At 42.3% G+C, this 20829-nt stretch overlaps 1 protein-coding gene across 2 annotated transcripts; it reads left to right on the top strand.

The window, feature by feature from the left end:
* The first annotated feature begins 1001 nt into the window (after nt 1-1001).
* On the top strand, nt 1002-19171 carry LOC308309175 (uncharacterized protein). Of its 2 annotated transcripts, XM_080754658.1 has the most exons (15): nt 1002-1260; nt 4986-5188; nt 6894-6983; nt 7274-7394; nt 7760-7840; nt 8181-8528; nt 8722-9053; nt 11021-11087; nt 12840-12926; nt 13527-13867; nt 14148-14208; nt 15355-15642; nt 16283-16608; nt 16892-16958; nt 17926-19171. In XM_080754658.1, exons 1-15 carry the CDS (start codon nt 1230-1232, stop codon nt 18756-18758), a joined length of 3276 nt encoding a protein of 1091 aa, XP_080610784.1. In that variant the 5' UTR covers nt 1002-1229; the 3' UTR covers nt 18759-19171. The 2 variants fall into 2 exon arrangements, with proteins under 2 accessions (XP_080610784.1, XP_080610785.1); XM_080754659.1 differs by lacking the exons at nt 16892-16958; nt 17926-19171 and having other exon boundaries at nt 15355-15629; nt 16283-16542.
* The last annotated feature ends 1658 nt before the right edge of the window (nt 19172-20829 follow it).

Raw genomic sequence — 20829 nt, 5'->3', positions numbered from 1 at the left:
ACCATCTGAAACCCTGCCTTTCAAAAAAAGAGTTTAACATCAATTCCTTTGAAGATCTCTCACACGGCAACAACCATCAATGTTTACTGAATGCAAGAACCACAACCTTCCTGGCTCCAAGTCCCGGGTAAGATGTTGCAGCTTTAAAGGAGTAGTTCACCCCCAAAATGACTTTTTTTCTAATGATTACTTTAAGTAATCATTAGAAAAAAAGAAGAAAAAAATATTATAGAACTCAAGGAGACTTGAGTTCTATAATACTTTTTTGTATTTGCCGCATTCCTAAGACAAAAAATTGTATTATAGTAAATAGACCCCCATCGATTCTGGATGGGGACCCAAATGCATTCGGGTCCCCATCCGGAATCAATGGGGGTCAATTTATTGTAATAAAATTATTATCTTAGGAATGCGACAAAAAACTAAAATCATTTTGGGGGTGAACTACTCTTACTTTTTTTTCTATTGATTAGTCACGCCATGGAGACTTGAGTTCAATAATATTTTTGGGGTATTCGTCCCATTCCTATAAAGACAATAATAATAATTATTATTATTATAGTACATTTATCTCCATTGATTCTAGATGGGGACCCAAATGCTTGGCCCCGGATGGGGACACAAATAAGGCCCTGGAGGGTCAGAATCAATGGGGGGTAAATTTAGGGTCAAGGGTCAAGTAAATGTACCCCCATTGATTCTGACCCAAATGCATTTGGGTCCCCATCCAGGCCAGGGCCTTGTATTTGGGTCCCCATCCAGGGCCATGCATTTGGGTCCCCATTCAGAATCAATGGGGGTACATTTTTACTATAATCATTTTTGTGTCTTAGGAATGCGATACATACAAAAATATATTATTGAACTCAAGTCTCCATCGTGAACTCTAACTCTATGGGTGAACTACTCCTTTAAGCGGCAAGCACCAACAACTGGATGGACCTTTACTTTGAAGAAATAAGACCCGGAAGTGTTGCAGCCTTCCAGTGTAGTTGTAAACAAACAAGCTCCGTATATCACTCCATGTGTCAAATGTAATATTAACCTTTTTATCGAAGACAATCAACATGTTTCCAGACATAAACAGCATGTTGATAAAACATGTGTGTTGACCATGGAGTTATACTGGTCACCGGGACAACTATCGGGACATTAGCAGCATGGCTAACTAGCTGCTGTTACCATCATCAAGTTCTACTGAAAAGTGTCATTTGAAGGAGTCGAGGAATATGGATCAACAAAGGTCTAACGATGCTGCTGGTAAGAAAATGCAACAAATAAACGGATAGGTCTATTCATGATGAGACAGATAATGTATTGCTCTAGGCTAGGGGGACCGTACCTATGTTCCCCAGGTTCTATGTTCCCATACCCCCACAAAAAGGTTCTATGTTCCCCTCTCATCCAAAAATGTAAGAAACATTCATTTCAAATTATTAATAAAACAACTCTAAATACACACAACAGAACATAATGAGGAGAGAATATGAATACTAGTGGGACGGCCGGGGCATTAGGGACATCTGGGCAGCATATTTTTGTTGTGACTGGATCAAGACGAGTGGGCACCTGCCTGGACATCTGGGTACTAGGGACATGTGGGCATTTAGACAAGTGGGCACCTGGAAGAGGTGGCACATGGGGTGGAGACATCTGGGCACCTGGACAAGTGGGCACCTAAATTAAGATTGCCCACATGTTATAAGTGCCCAGCTGTCCCACCATTTCCTGCATTTGAGTTGGGTGGGGAACACGGCAATGACAACAGACTCAATTCACCTAGGTAAAACTGAATGTATCCTCTTTGGATCTAGTCAGAAACTTAGCCTAGTTAAGAACTTCACAATTAAAGTAGGTGACACTGTGATAGAAAGAAAAAAACACATCTGCTACCTGGGTTGCATCCTGGAGGCTAACCTATCCAGTGAAAAAATGACTACCAAGGTAATCAATAAAGTCAACCAACAAATGTGTTTCTTGCAAAGGGTTGCCCCGCTGATCAATATTAAATCCCGAAAGACACTAGGAGGTGCTCTTATTGGGCCCCTCATTGATTACGGAGTCCTTGTCTGGTATCGCGACGCCCCAGCTGCCTTAAAGTTAAAGCTCCAAACCGCCCAAAACAAACTAATTAGGGCTGTGCTTGGTCTCCCTCCTCAGACCCACCTTACCGATCATCACCACGAAAGCGTGGGGTGGCTCAAAGTAGCTGACAGAGTACAGCATCTTGCAATGGGCCTGGTGTACAAGATACACTACACCTCCAAGATACCCATGTACCTGACAAACTACTTCTTAAAGGTCAAGGATGTTCACGATCACAACACCAGAGGCAGCTCCACTAATCATCATCAACGTAGATTTAACACTAAACAAGGCTCTAAATCGTTCTCCTGCTATACCATCAACATGTGGAACGCCCAATCCATAGCCTCCTTCAAAATTGGTATGAAAAGTCACCTTCAGACAGCTGCTACCCGTGACTTGTAAATAGACTAAGCCCCCATGCTCCCACCCCCTTTTCTTTTTTCTGCCTTTGTATTTGATGTTATGCTTTTGAAACTGATATCCTAGATAAAGTACTATGTTCTATCCGTCTGTCTTTCAATGTTATATGAGATACTTAAAGTGTGGTTCCTGTGGAAATAAGCCTCGGCTTTCTAGGATCTCCTTTTAGTAGACCTTGTACCAGTGATTTGTACTGTCATGAAACTGTACTTTTTTCTATTGCAAACTTCTAATAAATTCTTCAATCAATCAATCAAAACCTTTTTGGGAGAGGGTGGGTGGGGAACATAGAACCTGGGGAACATAGAACCCTTTTGAGGGGGAAGTGGGGAACATAGAACCTGGGGAACATAGGGTGGACCCCGCTCTGGGAACTTATAACTGGTGTTTTTGCTCCTGGATTGTTTGGGGTTTATTGCGACCGAAGGTCGCATTTACCCTGAAAAATCTTGTCGCTTGAGTGTACGTACGTATTCTGTACAGGAAGTGATGTCAGTGAGTCGTGACATCACTTCCTGTACGGGATGGCTACACAAGACTAAGAAAGACAAAAAAAGAGAGAAGGATACACAAGACTAAAAAAAAGAGAAGAATAAAAAAGAAAAAAAGGAGGAGGAGGATAAAGATACCAAATACGGAGAGAGAAGAAAGGGTGGATGAGGTACAATGTGCTGTATCCTCCTCCGATCAGAATGTTTCGTTGTCAAGCTCAACGTTGGGCATTTGGACCTATACATGGAGAAATGGAGCGAACCTGTTTGGCCTAAACATGGAGATGTGGAGAACACTATATGGAGATACAGTAGTCCAGTCCATCATGTCATATGGGACTACCGTCATAGACAGTAGCCATTGTTAGGCCGGAGTCAATGGCTGTCTGTCTGACTGTCTACAGGAAGTGATGTCACATGACATACTTTTTATGCCCATATATGAGTCATTCTAATCTGTACCACAACACATATGGCCCATATATGGAGATCCACAGGCATCAAACCAAGGCCCTAACTCACCAAGGCCCTGCTTGGCATTATTAATGAATGTACGTTTTTTTAATGCCCATCTCCATGTATGGGCATAGCATTTATTTTATGTATATGGATACATATTATTATTATTAATAAAGGATAAAATAAAATAAAAAAGTCCATATACAGTATGGTCATTCCCAGAAAAAGAAACAACCTTTTATGCCCATACATGGAGATTTCTGATGTCATAAATTCCAGGCCGAAAATGAGAATGTTGGGGTACCCCTTATGCCCATATATGGAGATCCACAGACATCAAACCAAGGCCTTAACTCACCAAGGCCCTGCTTGGCATTACTTACGTACGTTTTATGCCCATATATGGAGATTCCTATATTGTCAATATTAAGGACATTATTAAGGATATTATCTCATCAATATTAAGGACATATATCATCAGCGCCCACACCCTAGGTGGGGTTGGCGATAGGGCCTTTCTGTGTGGAGTTTGCATGTTCTCCCCGTGCCTCCTAGGGTTGATACCCTCTTAAAAACATGAACAAATTCCCCCGGAATGACAACAACTAGAATCATCAGAGAAACGCTGTGGTTGGCCAGATGGCCAGCATGTCACCCTGAGGTCGCAAGTCACCCTCAGGTGTCTTACTAGTTAGTCTTGTTATATAATATGACAAAAATGGACATCCACTCTTTAATACAGTAAATATAACTTATTTATGCTGACTGAGTGGATGTCCATTTCAGGACTACATTCACTGCACTTTACTGTACACGCATACAGATTGCATCACGAAAGATACCTAAAAACGTCCTTCATTGAACACTATACATAATATGGGGCCCACAAATTGACAGGTGTGACCGTGTGATCAACCGCAATGCACCTGTCAATATGTGTGTCCCTTACATAATGTGCTTGTTGAAGTTCATTGCTGCCATCAATGTGGCCTTCCTCTAAAATCAGTCTACAGTTCATGGTGACCAGATCAAAACTGTTCATTTGAGGGACAGAAGTAGCGCTTGTGTGGGACAATGTGGGATTAAATGCCTTAATGTCATAGACTATAGGCCTAATACTGCATATTGATATTTCTCATGTTTAACAGGCTTAAAGACATACCATTTACTTTTTGTTTAGAATAGATCAACGATGCTGCAGAGGTTCCTTTCTGAACATTGTCTCTCAACAAAATAAATGTGTCATGACCGCATTATTATTCAATAAAAGCATAGCCTAACCTATAATTTATTCACATGCTGCTAGAGCAGTGCTGTGTCCAGTGTGGTCCCAATGTGGGATGCCTGAAAAGTCATGGAAATCTGTGACTGTCCCACCCAAAGAGGGACAATCAGGATAGCAACATAAATTCCTAGATTCATCATATCTAAAAAAAGAAAAAAAAATTTAAATCAAAGAAATCTAGTGTTGCAATTTGCAGCTATGTATGTTGTCCCTGCCAACCTTTCCTTCATCCCCACTTCCAGGAGGCCAACTGACCTGCTCCACCTTGTCTCTGATGGTTCCAACCTTGCGTCTGATGTCAGCGTTTGCCTGGCAGGTGGTTCAGCATTCTAACGTGGTGCATTATGGGAAGGTGGAGGAGCTGGTGCAGTTGGTGACAGAGGTGGTTCCCCACCTGCTGAGTGACACAGAGAAGGTTCATCTTCTGGTCGGACTGAGAGCAACGGTGAGATGGACTTTAGGAGCTCAATAGCCCCGTTTACATGACAGCCTCATTCCAATCTGATCTAAATAAACCCGATTGAAGGCATTGGATCAAGTGTTTACATGGGGTGAGATCAATCCGATCTGGTGTTTACATGTGCCCACTTTTAAATCGTGTTGTTACGCAAATGATTAAATAGATCGCATTTCCCTATATCCATTAATAATAATAGTAATAATAATGGAGCCTAATGCAAATGCACAGCCCCACCAAAGTGGGAAAAAAAGCTGCAATGCTCTTTTAATTAGATTATTGGGGATGTGCGTTGTTCTGTATAGGCTACATGTATTAGGCCTATGTTATCATTATAATCATCACGTCACAATCCATGTTTGCGCCGACGGCCCATAGAACATATAGGCTTCATGGACAAGTGCATTCACGATAATAACAAAAAGTCTGTATAGTTAAATTAAATACTTTTAAAATGGACTCTCATATCCTTACCCCAGTCCCCTTTAAATATTATTTATCTGATGAAGGATATAGGATATTTTGCTGGTGGTTTCTTAGGCTATTTATGATCGCAAGAAGACAGTTAGTGACCAGGTCAATCTGACATGGTCAAAGACGCACAGGACTCCACAGGAGGATAGATGAACGAGGACAGGGTAACGTCCAGTCGCGCTAGAATCTTTCTCTCTCTTTCTCTTTCTCTCTCTCTCTTTTTTTCCTCTCGTGATTTTTTGCGTCGTCTGTGTGTGTGTGTGTGTGTGTGTATGTGTGTGTGTGTGTGTGTGTGTGTGTGTGTGTGTGCGCAGCGTTGTCTCTCCCCTCTGTCACGCTCCTCAGCAATTATGCTTCCTGAGTTTTATAGCCTAGTTGATCGATCTGTCGTACGGTTCTCAATCGAGACAGGAGTCTTGGGATTCGCATGAGCGCACGCAAACATGCGCGTTCACGTAGGCTACACAGACATTCTGCACATTTATAGATTGATTAAAAAATGCGTTTATAAACTAAATAGACTAATGTGGTGAAACACAAAGTGCCACAATAAATGGCCAGGAAGCGTGCGCTGAGAGAACATGATCAGATTCTAATCGGGTTAGGTGTATACATGGAAGGGTTTTCCTTTTGATCGGGTCGTAAAAAGGTCTAGACCACCCCTCTGCATCCGATCAGAATTTAAATCGTGTTGGTTTTGATCGGGTTTATTTAGGTGTATACATGGAGAATTAGATCGGGTTTATCTAAAATCTTGCTTTTAATACGATTAGAAGTGGACATGTATACGGGGCTAGTGTTACTCTCTTTTCTTCTTGGAGGCCTTACAATGTACAATTTACAATTTAGACAGACATACCCTCCTTCTACAGTATGTGACAAACTGAGATCCCCCACATCCACACAGCACACATACTTGGTTTTCAGACATGTCAGCACACTTACCGGTATGACAAGTAGTGAAAATAGCTGTTCTACAAGGACTTGTAGATTAGAAATATTTTAAACTTTTAAAATCTTGGCTGTTTTTGAATGTTTTTGACAATATAATGACAAGCCCAAATTGTGGATTCCAGGTTCAACGTTTATATTTTTGTAACAATTTTAGGGATTCTGTTTGACAAGATGCATTTATGTCACAATGAGACAGTGGAGTTTTGTGTAGTATTTTAAAATGTTCTTTTTTTTTTTCTTTTTTTTTTTACACACTTGCATGCAGGAAGAGTTCCCAGAAGCAGACTTACAGACACTGGTGTGGGAGTTCATCTCCAGAGTGGATAAACTGCTGCCTTTACCAGACATCAAACAGGTACCTTGAATAATATACTGTAGACCTGACTTATTAATATTATTAGTTATAGTTATAATATAGTTATTAATTCTCACTTAGGCAGTTGAGAAGTGATTACCCCCTTTACCCCACCCCCACCCTTTTTAGTGTTTTATACTTGTGATGATATTGAATGTTTTGATGCTACTTTATATGTTGATGAATTGACCCCAACAGAAAAAAGACCACTTGGATGTTTTGACTGTACTTGTGCTGCATTTCTGTCTAATAAAATGTTCAATCAGTCAATTCCCCTTGTTCATTTTCAGACAGCAGAGTTGCTCACTGCTGCCCCCTCTCTTCTGGAAGAATGTGGACAACTGGCGTTTGAATCTGCCCAATTAAAGACTCTGTTACATCACCACACTCAGCAGGGAAATAACAAAGAATGTATGTTGTAATATTGTACAGTGTACTGTATATATATATACTGCATAATGCTGAACTCCTTTTTTAATGCTCGATTAAATCAAACACTATAATATACATTATTAAAACATCTCTATCTCACAATATGGTGTTTGGTGCAATTTAGACATGGTCAGTTATTCAATGATTTTCTCAAGACGTTAAATTCACGGCATTATCCTTTATAGATAGTATACTGTGTGCGTGCGTTTTGGTACAATCAAATTTAGCTGCTTATACCTGCATGAGTAGTGACTATTACAGTATAAGGAAAATAGAAACAGTTTTCTGGTTATTAGTTATTGTATCTTTTTGTCTCCTATGTCTGCTTGGTCCTTCTACTCAAGTTGAACCTGAACCAACTGCAACGATGACCCAACCAGAACCATCATCACATTACCACATTCCTCCAGCAGATGATGTAGAATGTATGTTTCGTTTACTAAGAGGTTTTTATGTTTTATAACAGTGGTTCTCAAACGTTTTCATGTCGAGGACCCCAAATGAATACGTACATTATCTGAAAAAAAGATTTTGTGCCAGCCTACCAGGGACCCCCATACAAGATTTGTGTTTCAAAACTATTTCAAATCACTGCCTGCAACTCATCGGTTGCAGACAGTACAGTACAGTATATCTTCAACGTGTGTAATGTATGGCCAGGTGAAATGCTGATTGCAATTCTAATCTGTTTTGATTTAGAAGAAAAGCCACAGCAATGATACATAAACAGGATTTACTTAACTCTTTAATGCTCCATCCTACCAGGTTCCTGGGTTCAGAGTCAGGGCACCATTCTATCCACAGCATCATCTCCTCAAAGACACAGGACTGAGGAGGACAACGACAGACAGTCTGAGGAAGAGGAGGGTGTTGAGGGGAAGCAGAGCGATGAAGAATGGCTTCCCGAGGACTGCAGTAAAGTGATTCTTCAGAGTGATGATGAATGGCTTCCAGTGAACGATCACATTATTGAGGAAGAGGAGGGTGCTGAGGGGAAGCAGAGCGATGAAGAATGGGTTCACGAAGACTGCAGTAAAACAAAAAGGAGAAGAAATGAATTCACAGGTTTGAAGAAAAGGCGACGAAACATCTTGTCTTCTGTGAGTGGTTCAGGTAGGGTACCTACTACCTAACCTTTGAAAGATATGCCTGGGGTAGATTTGAGACACACACACACACACACACACACACACACACACACACACACACACACACACACACATACTGTACACACACACACACACACACACACACACACAAACCACACCAAACCAAAACTTCAACTCCACTTCAACTTTATTTGCAGGTTCTAAGAGAAACAACCCAAGACGTTTTGAAGATACACTCTGCGAGTTGGTCAGGAAACATGCACATCTGTATGATGTTACATCGCCACTGTACAGATGCAAAGATGTTCGCCAGAACAGCTGGGATGAGATCTCCAGCACTTTAGAATTAAGTGCAAAAGAGTGTCGAGAGAAATGGAGGTTCATACGCGATGGTTTCGTGAGAGCCCATAACAAAGTTCTGAAGAAGCGGAGTAGTGGTGATCTGTCACTCATCCAACGCCTGGAGTGGTTGAAATCATACATTTCTCACCGACCTGCTGTGAATAATGATCCAAATAATGATGACATTGTAAGTGTCATGTTCTTTGATAATTGGCAGAATATGTCCTCCTAGGAGTCAACCTACCTTGTCTTTATCTATCCTTGTTTGGTATCGCGATGCTCAGCTGCCTTAAAGTTAAAGCTCCAAACTGCCCAGAACAAACTAATTAGGGTCGTGCTTGGTCTTCCTCCTCGGGCCCACCTTACGTTCATCACCATGAAAGCGTGGGGTGGCTCAAAGTAGCTGACAGAGTACAGCATCTTGCAATGGGCCTGGGCGGGGTTGCACCAGCTGTTACTAAGTTATAACGTAGCCTAGTTGTAAAGTAAATGGCTTCTAAGTCAAGACTTACGCATTACTAAAATGTCAGGTGTTGCACCACTCTAACCTATCTCTAAGTACTACTAAATATTTACACCAGCCTTTGGGCAGCACTAAGTCCTTACTAAGTAACCTATCTCTATGGGAGTAGAGCAACTACACTACTAACGTGGCAGACAGCATTATATAGCGTCTATTTAATTAATTCAACAATGAAACGACCCATCTGTTTAAAACATACATTAAGCCCTATATACATTTCGGCCATGTGAAAATAGCCGATCTACAAGCTCACAATGTGTCTGCTATTAATAGAGTATTTCTATATTGCAGGATTGATACTTTTTTAATTAATTTTTAGTACTTTTTCAACCACTGCATATAGCCGCAGCAGACATACACCACAACAGCGACGTGAACGGTGCTCTTCCCCTCCAAATATGCACAGCCCTGCGTTACTTCACAACGGGTCAAAATGTATGAGGGGCCAATATAATGTGTGATACAATCTGTGAGCTTACTTCACAACGGGTCAAAATGTATGAGGGGCCAATATAATGTGTGATACAATCCGTGAGCAGGGATGCGCTCGCCATGACACGCGTATCAATATGACTTTGTGTACATGCTAGTGGAGAGACAGAGCTCTGTCTATTGACAAAAGACGATACAAGCTTTACTTTACTAGAAACAGTTAGTTTTCATTGGATTCGGGAGCTATGACGTCATTTTATGCGACTATACATTACTTTAGGAACAGTCTACGCATTACTAGTTACGTTATGCCTTAAGCAGTCGTGGTGCAACACCTGTTAGTAACTCACTTAGTTACAAACTAACTAGTAGTTACTAAGCCTCTAGTAAGGACTTTACTCCCTAACTTAGGGAAGAACTTACGTTCTGGTGGTGCAACTGGCCCCTGGTGTACAAGATACACGACTACACCTCCAAGATACCCATGTACCTGACAAACTACTTCCTAAAGGTCAAGGATGTTCACGATCACAACACCAGAGGCAGCTCCACTAATCATCATCAACGTAGATTTAACACTAAACAAGGCTCTAATTTGTTCTCCTGCTATACTATCAACAAGTCGAACGCCCTTCCGCAAGCCTTAAAGGAGAGCAAATCCCTAGACTCCTTCAAAATTGGTATGAAAAGTCTCCTTCAGGTGGCTGCTACCCGTGACTTGCAAATAGACTAAGCCCCCACGCTCCCACCCCCCTTTTTTCTGCCGTTATATTTGATGTTATGCTTTTTCTGCTTTTGAAATTGATGTTATCCTAGATAAAGTACTATGTTCTATCCGTCTGTCTTTCAATGTTATATGAGATACATGAAGTGTGGTTCCTGTGGACATAAGCCTTGGCTTTCTAGGATCTCCTTTTAGTAGACCTTGTACCAGTGATTTGTCCTGTCATGAAACTGTACTTTTTTCTAATGCAAACAGTAATAACCAGTTATTCAGAATGAAGAAATTGCTTTCATAGATTAAACCGTTTTCAGGCATTAGGTTTCCAAACATATCAGGGAAATCTGCATGGCATTCTCTGCCGTGTCTTTAAAAAATAATGAGTGTGTTTGTTTGTTTATTTATTAGCGTGACTCCCTGTGTATTACTTTGATCTGATAATTCTGTGAGGTTGAAACCACCTGTCTCCATTCTCTAGGAACAGCATCTCTCTCCATCAGTGAGCTCCTTGCCCGTTCAGGCTGGACGCAGTCAGCATCATGAAGGTAACTGTGGCACAGTCGTTAGCACTGTTGCCTCAGCTACAGGTAGAAGGTCCTGGGTTTGATTCCCGCCAGTTGTCACTTTGAGTGACAGCCTCGCACCGTAGCCTCGCGTAGGGGAGGATGTACGCGAGCCTTCCCCTCCCCTACTGGGCGAGGCTTCTGGAGGGGTTTCTTTCTTTGTACAGGGGTTGGGCGGTGTCCTTGGCTCGCTAGTCGCTAGACTTCCAATCCACACCTCCCGGGTTTGCATCCCGCTTATGCCACTTTTTTTTTTCCTGCCGACCACAGACCCAAGCGTTTTTCTTTTTGCAGATAGATGTAGTTTTTGACCATGGCGGAGGCGCGCCTTCTCCAAGTGACCTTTAGCCACATGAGACACCGGCGAGTGAGCTAAAGTGAGCAATTCGCTGTGTAGAGTGTTTTGCGAAGCTCGCTTGAGCCATTATAAGTTGTAAACCAGGGGGCCAGAATAGTAAATAATATTTACTATTCTATTATTGTTGTGGGGACTGCTTTTGTGACCGACTGCCACTTAAAGAGGCACAGATATAAAGAGCTAGATGCCTCGTTCGCCTCTGCAGTTCATTGGAGCGACGTGCAACAGTTGTAGTCCGGACATCCTGGAAAAACTAAGGGAACGCTGTCAGTCAAAGTGACTACTGGCCAATCACAGCGCGTCTTTTCCGGGACTTATCCAAGGACTACAATTCAATTCAACAGAGCCAGTTCCGATGTTGCGCGGCTCAGCTGTTCTATGGTTCTTACAGGCTGCGTAAAGACCCGCCCCCACCTACCTCTGATTGGCCTAGCAACTTCCCTATGTGTGACGCACGTGGAAGCAATGCACACGTGATTCCCTTAGTCCCTCGATGCACATGCATCAGAGTCGAAGGAGGTGTCTACCTTTCTATGTCTATGCAAAGAGGCTAGTGGATTGGGCTGCTGCATCCAAGACTTTCAGCCAATGAAACGCAGGCAGCGTGGGCTTGGCAGAATGTAGTTGTATTTCGCTAGAATGCGTTCCTTCCACACACTACGTCCAACCGGGTGAAACTACCCCCTGTCAAGAGATAAGAAGTGGCTTGGCCTCCTCATGTATTGAAGAAAGCATGATGTCAGTCCATTGCTCTCCCCAGGTTGGCAGAGGGAGTTTAGTGCCCAGGATTAATCATATCAAACACCTTCATATCAAACACATTATTATACATTATTTAAACATTTCAGTAAATGGCGTTTGGTACAATTTGGACATTGCCTGGTTAATAAACCAGACCGAACACAAAAACACCCCCTGGCGGTAGTGGTGTTGTAGTACGGTCTGGCACCGATCCATTGAGATTCTATTTCCTCAACCAGCTTCAAGGGTTGGCCAATCAGGGTTGTATGCTTGGGGCATGTGGTTTCTGTAGGCTTGGGGCACGTGGTTTGGGGCAAACCCCAGATATGAAAACTCTTCCTGAAATCCCAGACTCTCTTCCCAAAACAAAGTGTGTGATAGAGGCTGGCAATGCCAGGCAAATTTGGACATGCTCACGGCATAATCCTTTAGATCCATTATCGTAGATAGTATACTGTGTGCGTGTGTTTTGGTACAATCACATTTAGCTGCTTATACCTGCATGAGTAGTGACAAATAAACCTTGATATTTGATTGTTGAATTTCAGTATAACAGTATAAGGAAAATAGATACATTTTCTGGTTATTATTTCTTGTATCTTATTGTCTCTATGTCTGCTTGGGTCCTTCTCAAGTTGAACCTGAACCAACTGCAACGATGACCCAACCAGAAGCATCATCACCTTCCCACCTTGCTCCTGTTACTGCAGATGACGCACAATGTATGTTCCGTTTACTAAGAAGTTTTGATGTTCTATGACATTGGTTCTCAAACTTGTTCATGTCAACGTCACCCAAATTAATATGTACAGTATTATAAAAATATTTTGTGCCAATTTTGTGACAAAATTTGTGTTCCAAAAATATTTCAAATCACTGTCTGCAACTCACAGGTTTCAGGCAAAGTATATTTTAGATTACTTGTATGTGTACAGTAAATGTATGGGCCAGTGAGATTCTGATTGCAATTCCAATTATTCTTTTTAGATTTAGAAAAAAGCCACAGCAATGATACGTGAACAGGATTCATGTATACATAACTACAAACTTTTTTGTACATATTATACGTACATAGTTTTTACATATTTTAATGTAGTTTTGTGAAGGATCTACTTATGTCATAAAACATGCTTCCAACCAACCAAACGATTGTTAGATTTTTGACAACGAGGTACTCTCCAGACTATGCTTAATAATGTAACCGACGTTACATTGTTTCTCATATGAGTTAGATAATTACCTTGATATTCTATGTTTAGTGTGAAGTAGAGAAAGCCACACTAAGCCAAAACTCTAACTCACTTCAATTTTATCATTTGCAGGTTACCGTAAGAGAAACGACGCAAGACGCGTACGTTTTGAAGATACGCTCTGCGAGTTGGTCAGGAACTATGTACATCTGTATGATGTTACATCGTCACTGCGCAAAAGAAAAGACGTTCGCCAGAAGAGCTGGGATAAGATCGGCAGCACTTTAAAATTAAGTGCAAAAGAGTGTCGAGACAAATGGAAGGTCCTGCGCGATGGTTTCGTGAGAGCCCATAACAAAGTTCTGGAGAAGCGGAGTAGTTATGATCTGTCAATCATCCAACGCCTGGTGTGGTTGAAATCATACATTTCTCACCGACCTGCTGTGACGAATGATCCTAATAATGATGACATGGTAAGTGTCATATTCTGACTAATCTTGGATAATTGGCAGAATATGTCCTCCTAGGAGTCAACCTACCTTGTCTGTATACAGTAATAATCAGTTATTCAGAATGAAGAAATTGCTTTCATCGATTAAACCGTTTCAGGCATTAGGTCTCCAAACAAATGAGAATGCATTTGTTTGTTAATTTGTTTATTTATGAGCTTGAATCCCTGCGTATTACTTTGATCTGATAATTCAGTGAGTTTGAAATCTCCCTCAACCACTTGTCTCCATTCTCTTGGAACAGCATCTCTCTCCATCAGTGAGCTCCTTGCCCATTCTGGCTGGACGCAGTCAGCATCTTGAAGGTAATCGTGTGTGTGTGTGTGTGTGTGTGTGTGTGGGGGGGGGGGGGGGGGGGGGTGGTGCACGGTGGCACAGACTTGGCACACAGTCGTTGGCACTGTCGCCTCATAGCTAGAAGGCCCTGGGTTCGATTCCCGCTGGGGGTTTTGGGGGTGTGTTCTCTCCTCCGTATCATCAGTGCCCATACCCTGGGTGGGGTTGACAAAAGGCTCCTTTCTGTGCATGTGCTGTGTCCCCTTGGTTGGTACCCTCACAACAAAATATGCAGTAATTCCTCCCCCTGGCCAACCAAGGCCGGCTGATGGGGGGGAGATGAACTGGTTGGAATAATTTGTTCCTTCCACGTGTCACGTCCAACTCCCCCCTGTCAGGTGATAAGAAGCGGATTGGACTCCTCATGCATTGAAGGCATGATGTTAGTCAGTTGTCCTCCCCAGGTAGGCAGAGGGAGTTTAGCACACAGGATCACATGATTAGACAAGTGTCACTGGGTGAACAAATGGGTTACAGGATAAAAAGTTAAATGTAAACTAGAGCAATGATTTTTTTTTTTTTTTTTTTTTTTTTTTCATAGGTCCGATTTGTATTTCTGGGAGTCCAAACTAATACAAATATTTTGTGTTTTTTAAACTCAGATTGCCCATTCGGGGCACATTTTTGGGATATACATTTTAAGGGTTGGGGGTAAATGTCCTTTTTTTATGCACACTTTTTTTATCCACCTTCACACACCGCAAGGCGGGTGTCGGTTCCATTTAGGATAGGGTACCGCAATTCGGTACCAAGTAGGAAACTAATTAATCATGCTAATTATTGGACCTGGTCTAAAGCAGACCCCAGGAAAATTGGAACCGGTCTGAAACAGGCCAGCCTGGTTCTCTAGAACTACTGGACACGATTCACTGCCTTCATTATACTTAATTTCACATTGAAACTGGCCCTCTGAGTGTTTACCCCTCCCGCCCTTCCTTCGCTTTAGCTCTGATGGGGGGGCTATTCTTGCCAACGTGCATGTGTAATTGTATAGGCCAGTGAAATTCTGCTTGCAATTCTAATCTTTTAGGTTCAGAAGAAAAGCCACAGCAATGATATGTACACAGGAGGATTATTTTATTTATGAATTATGCTTTAATGTTCCATCCTACCAGGCTCCTTGGTTCAGAGTCAGAGCACCATTCCATCCACAGCATCATCTCCTCAAAGCAAACCACAGCAGAACTGCTCCAACATACAGAGGTCTGGGAGGAAGCTGTCACCACACAGGACTGAGGAGGACAAACACAGACAGTCTGATCACATTATTGAGGAAGAGGAGGGTGCTGAGGGGAAGCAGAGTGATGAAGAATGGCTTCCTGAGGACTGCAGTAAAACAAAAAAGAAAATAAATGAATCCACAGATTTGAAGAAAAGGCAAACGTCTTCTGTGAGTGGTTCAGGTAGGGTGTGTGTGTGTGTGTGTGTGTGTGTGTGTGTGTGTGTGTGTGTGTGTGTGTGTGTGTGTGTGTGTGTGTGTGTGTGTGTGTGTGTGTGTGTGTGTGTGTGTGTGTGTGTGTGTGTGTGTGTGTGTGTGTGTGCGCGCGTGTGTGTGTGTGTGCGTGTGTGTGTGTGCGCGCGTGCATGCGTGCGTGCATGCATGTTAGCGCGTGCAATGACCTTTGCTGCATGTCAGTCTCTACCTGTTTCTTGTCCTCACAGTAATACTACCAGTAAGACTACCTAAATCGGGAGATAAGTGACCGTCAGGTCGCAAACACAAACTTTAGAAGGCAATGGTAGCAATTCAGGAGGGAATATGGGAAATGGGACTGATCCATGTTGATGACATGACTGTAGACATACTGTGTACCGAAAAGGCAGAAAGGCAAAAAAAGGAGAAGTAAAATGAAAAAGCAGCAACAACAAGAAGACTGGAAATATAATGTTGTTTTGTGAAGGATCTACTCATCCCTTAAATAAATCATTGCAATGCAATACTTGTTGACAACAATGTACTCTTTCTCCAGACTATGCTTACCTCTAGGTTACATTGTTTCTCTTTATTTAACTTCAACTCCACTTCAACTTTATCATTTGCAGGTTCAAGCAACCGAAGACGGTTTGAAGATAGGCTCAGCGAGTTGGTCAGGAAACATGCACATCTCTATGATGTTACATCGCCACTGTACAGATGCAAAGATGTTCGCCAGAACAGCTGGGATGAGATCTCCAGCACTTTAGAATTAAGTGCAAAAAGGTGTCAAGACAGATGGAAGGCCATGCGCGATGGTTTCGTGAAAGCACATAACAAAGTTCTGGAGAAGCGGAGTAGAGGTGATCTGTCACTCATCCAATGCCTGGAGTGGTTGAAATCATACATTTCTCGCCGACCTGCTGTGAAAAATTATCCAAATAATGATGACATGGTAAGTGTCATATTCTGACTAATCTTTGATAATTGGCAGAATATGTCCTCCTAGGAGTCAACCTACCTTGTCTGTATACAGTAATAATCAGTTATTCAGAATGAAGAAATTGCTTTCATTGATTAGACCTAAGTCTTGGCAGTGGCCTAAACAAATATCTTCCATAATGAGAATGCATTTGTTTGTTAATTTGTTTATTTGAGCTTGAATCCCTGTGTATTACTTTGATCTGATAATTCAGTGAGTTTAAAATCTCCCTCAACCACTTGTCTCCATTCTCTAGGAACAGCATCTCACTCCATCAGTGAGATCCTTGCCCGTTCAGGCTGGACACAGTCAGCATCATGAAGGTAACTGTGGCACAGTTGTTAGCGCTGTCGCCTCACAGCTGGAAGGTCCTGGGTTCGATTCCCGCTGTGGGCGCTGGGGTTGTGTTCTCTCCTCCATGTCATCAGTGCCCATAGGGTTGACAAAAGGGCCTTTCTGTGCATGTGCCATGTCCCATGGAGTTGGACCCTCACTAAAAATATGCAGTAATCCTCTATACTGCCTCCCCCTGGCCAGTCGGGGACAAGACGGAAAAGACGATTTGCTAGTTGTCACTTTGAGTGACAGCTTCGCCCCGTAGCCTTGCGTAGGGGTGGCTGTACGTGAGCCTTCCCCTCCCCTACTGGGCGAGGCTTCTGGCAGGGTTTCTTTCTTTTTACAGGGGTTGGGCGTTGTCCTATTCTTATACAGACCGAATGCCCCATCTCAACACCGGCCTCAGTGGCTTGGCTCTAGTCACTAGACTTCCAATTCACACCTCCCGGGTTTGATAGATAGATAGATAGTTACCTACTCCTCCCAAGAGGGAAATTTTTCTGCCCATCTTGTCGAGTGTTGCAAAGGTCGATTGAGCCGACTCAGCGCCGTTAGAAGTTGTAAACCAGGGGGCCAGAATAGTAAATAATATTTACTATTCTATTATTGTTGTGGGGACTGTTTTCGTGTCCGACTGCCACTCAAAGGGACTAGTGGGAATGCAGAATGACAACAACTAGAATCGTCAGAGAAACGCTGTGGTTGGCCAGATGGTCAAGAATTGGCGCGCATGTCACCCTGAGGTCGCAAGTCACCATGAGGTGTCTTACTAGTAGTAGCTTATAGAGTTTGTAGCAGCTAAAAAAGTCAGGCTTTGTATCTTCATGGCGTTGGTTTCCACTGAAAACGAATGTTAACTGTAACTTTGTAACTTCCAGTGTGAACACACTACTGTATAACACTTGATTCCTACCGCAAGTCAAATCAGTTATTTTTCACGCGATGTCTTTACAGGCGTTGATCTCTACACAGAACCAGGGTTGCACGCATGCCCTCAGCACTCGTCCTCTCACAGCCAAGAAGACGCCGTTCTGCAACACATCAGACAGGAGCACACCACCAAACACGACTATCTGCCTCACTCTGACACCACAGCCATGAAGAGCAACAAGAGACCAATCCACAGGTGCAGCTACTGTGGCCTTGAGTTTACCCACTTTTATCTTCTGAAGTGTCACATGGGAATCCACACAATGCCATTCCACTGCGACCATTGTGACAAGCGCTACGCACAAAGGAATGGACTGATCGAGCACCGGCGCTTGCACACAGGCGAGCGGCCCTTCACATGCACGCACTGCGGGCGTGGGTTCCACCGCTCGGGCACTCTGCAGCAACACGTGCACACGCACACAGGTGAACGACGTTATACGTGTCACATCTGCGGGAAGACGTCAATCCAGCACCTGTTAAGACACATGCGCATGCACAAAGGGGAAAAGAACTACTTGTGCACAGAGTGCGGGAAGGCGTTTTTGACAAAAGGAGAGCTCGGGAAGCACACAAGATGGCACACTGGTGAAAGGCCGCACACGTGCAAGTTGTGTGGGAAGAGGTTTGTTGGCACTAGCGAGCTTACTGTTCACATGAGGATTCACTCTGGGGAAAAACCTTACAGTTGTACTCACTGCCCCAAAGCCTTCCGCTGTTCAAGTAAACTGAAAAGACACATGTTCATTCACTCAGACAAAAAACCTTATGAGTGTTCTAAATGTGGCAAGGGGTTCACACAAAGCTCCAATCGGAGAGTGCACATGCGGACATGTAAAAAGCACATACCGGTATAGAGTGATTTCTAAGAGCAGCAACCATAACTGCGGTGTCAAGCGGCACCTACTGTATGTGTGAGGCAGCGTGCTGGCCTGGGAAATAAATATCATCTGCCCACCAGAAACCACACTGGTGAAAGGCTGCACACATGCCAGCTGTGTGGGAAGGGGTTCGTTGCCAATGGTTACCTTACTGTTCTCATGAGGACACACACTGGGTAAAAACCTTACAGTTGCACTCACTGCACAAAGTCTTCCCCTCCGCAGGTAAACTGAAAAGACTTCATGTTCATTCACTCTTTTGAATGTTTTAAATGTGGAACTTTTGAGGGTTCACTCAAAAGTGGAATTTGAAAACTCACATTGGGACTTGAAAAGGTAAAAAGTAGGATTACAATACTACTAGTACTACCGGTACTATTGTGTGTGTGTGTGTGTGTGTGTGTGTGTGTGTGTGTGTGTGTGTGTGTGTGTGTGTGTGTGTGTGTGTGTGTGTGTGTGTGTGTGTGTGTGTGTGTGTGTGTGTGTGTGTGTGTGTGTGTGTGTGTGTGTGTGTGTGTGCGCACACCCATTCACACACAGCCTACCCCCTGCACATGCCCATTAAAAGTCACCTTGTTTACAAAAATAAAATAAAATGAAATCTCTAAAAATAAAAAAACAATTCAGATGACATTGTTCACATAATTTTCTTTTTTTTCCCCCATTTCTTTTCCTCTTCTCTTTAACCTTACATTACCATTGTGAATATGCATATACCTCCCAAAGCTGTTTGAAGTCGCTCTGTCTACCCCCAATTATATAAGTCAGTCTCTCTAGCCCAATAGAGTTCATGAGTTCTCGATGCCACATTCTCAGCGTGGGGGCATCAACATTTTTCCTGCATAATGCCACCACCCTTCTAGCTTGGAGAAGACCAAAATCTAAGATTTTTGTTAGTTTTGCTGTCTGTATAAAGTTCTTCGGATAGATTACGAGTATATAGAGTTTAGCACTTAGTGGAACTGTGGTTTTAAAGATTCCTGACAGACACTTCATGACTTCATTCCAGAAAATGTGCATTTTAGAACACTCCCCATACAGTAAAATAAAGTACCTTTCTCAGTTGAACACTTAGTACAGACGTCTGTGATATTTGCGGACATATGATGTAATTTGACAGGAGTTATGTGCATTCTCATTAACCATTTATATTGGAGTAATTTAAACCTTGTATTAATTGTCTGTTTTTGTGCTTTTACACATGCCTGTTTCCACTCTGCGTCATCAATATCTTCCTGAAAGTCCAATTTCCAAGCATTTAATTTATCTGTTGTTGAATCAACACTATATTCAACTAACAGATTGTAATATACAGATATGGAACCACTCCCTTTTGGAATTAATGTTTTCTCAAGTGTTGAGAGGGGTGGAATATACATCACATTGTCTCATTTTGTTGACATAACCCTAACCCTTAATTGTAAATATTTAAAGAAATGTTCATGAGGAATTTGGTATCTCCGACATAACTGTTCAAATGAGAGCATAACTCCGTCTTCATAGAGGTCAATTATTTTCTGAATACCTTTAATATGCCACAACTTAAAACCTCTATCGTTTCTTGCCGGAATAAACTGGTCATTACCCCAGATAGGAGAAAATTGAGATAGTATAGGCATAATATCACTCATATGTTTATGAGCTGCAAACCAAACTGAAATTTGTTGTTTTTTGTTGTTTTAACGTCTGAAGAGTATATATATAAATGTAATGGTAGGTTTGGAATAGATGCTTCTTCGATGCTTACCCACACTGGGGGTGAAATGATGTTAAAGTAGTACGATGCAGATGTTAATTGGGCTGCCATATAATACCATCTAAGATTGGGCAGTTGGAGTCCCCCTCTTTCATAGGGCAAATATAACAAATTAAGACGTAGTCTGGCTTCTTACCATTCCAGATAAATCTCCTAAATACTTTAGATAGGTTGTCAAAAAAAGTGTTTGGGAGAGGCATCGGGATTGTTTGGAAATAGTGTAAAAAATACTACTAGTACTACTATAATAAAAGTAAAGGGATTGTGAAGTTACCTTGTCATGACATACAA

The sequence above is a fragment of the Nannobrachium achirus genome, assembly GCF_963921795.1.
Source record: "Nannobrachium achirus genome assembly, chromosome: 23".
NCBI classification, from domain to species: domain Eukaryota; kingdom Metazoa; phylum Chordata; class Actinopteri; order Myctophiformes; family Myctophidae; genus Nannobrachium; species Nannobrachium achirus.
This window is presented reverse-complemented; position numbering and strand designations above follow the sequence as displayed.

Bases quoted from the DNA above. Each gene is read 5' to 3' on its own strand.
- LOC308309175 (XM_080754658.1), top strand. From the start codon at position 1,230: ATGGATCAACAAAGGTCTAACGATGCTGCTG. The intron at 6,984-7,273 runs GTACCTTGAATA...GTTCATTTTCAG, and splicing joins CTTTACCAGACATCAAACAG to ACAGCAGAGTTGCTCACTGC. The intron at 16,959-17,925 runs GTAACTGTGGCA...ATGTCTTTACAG, and splicing joins ACACAGTCAGCATCATGAAG to GCGTTGATCTCTACACAGAA.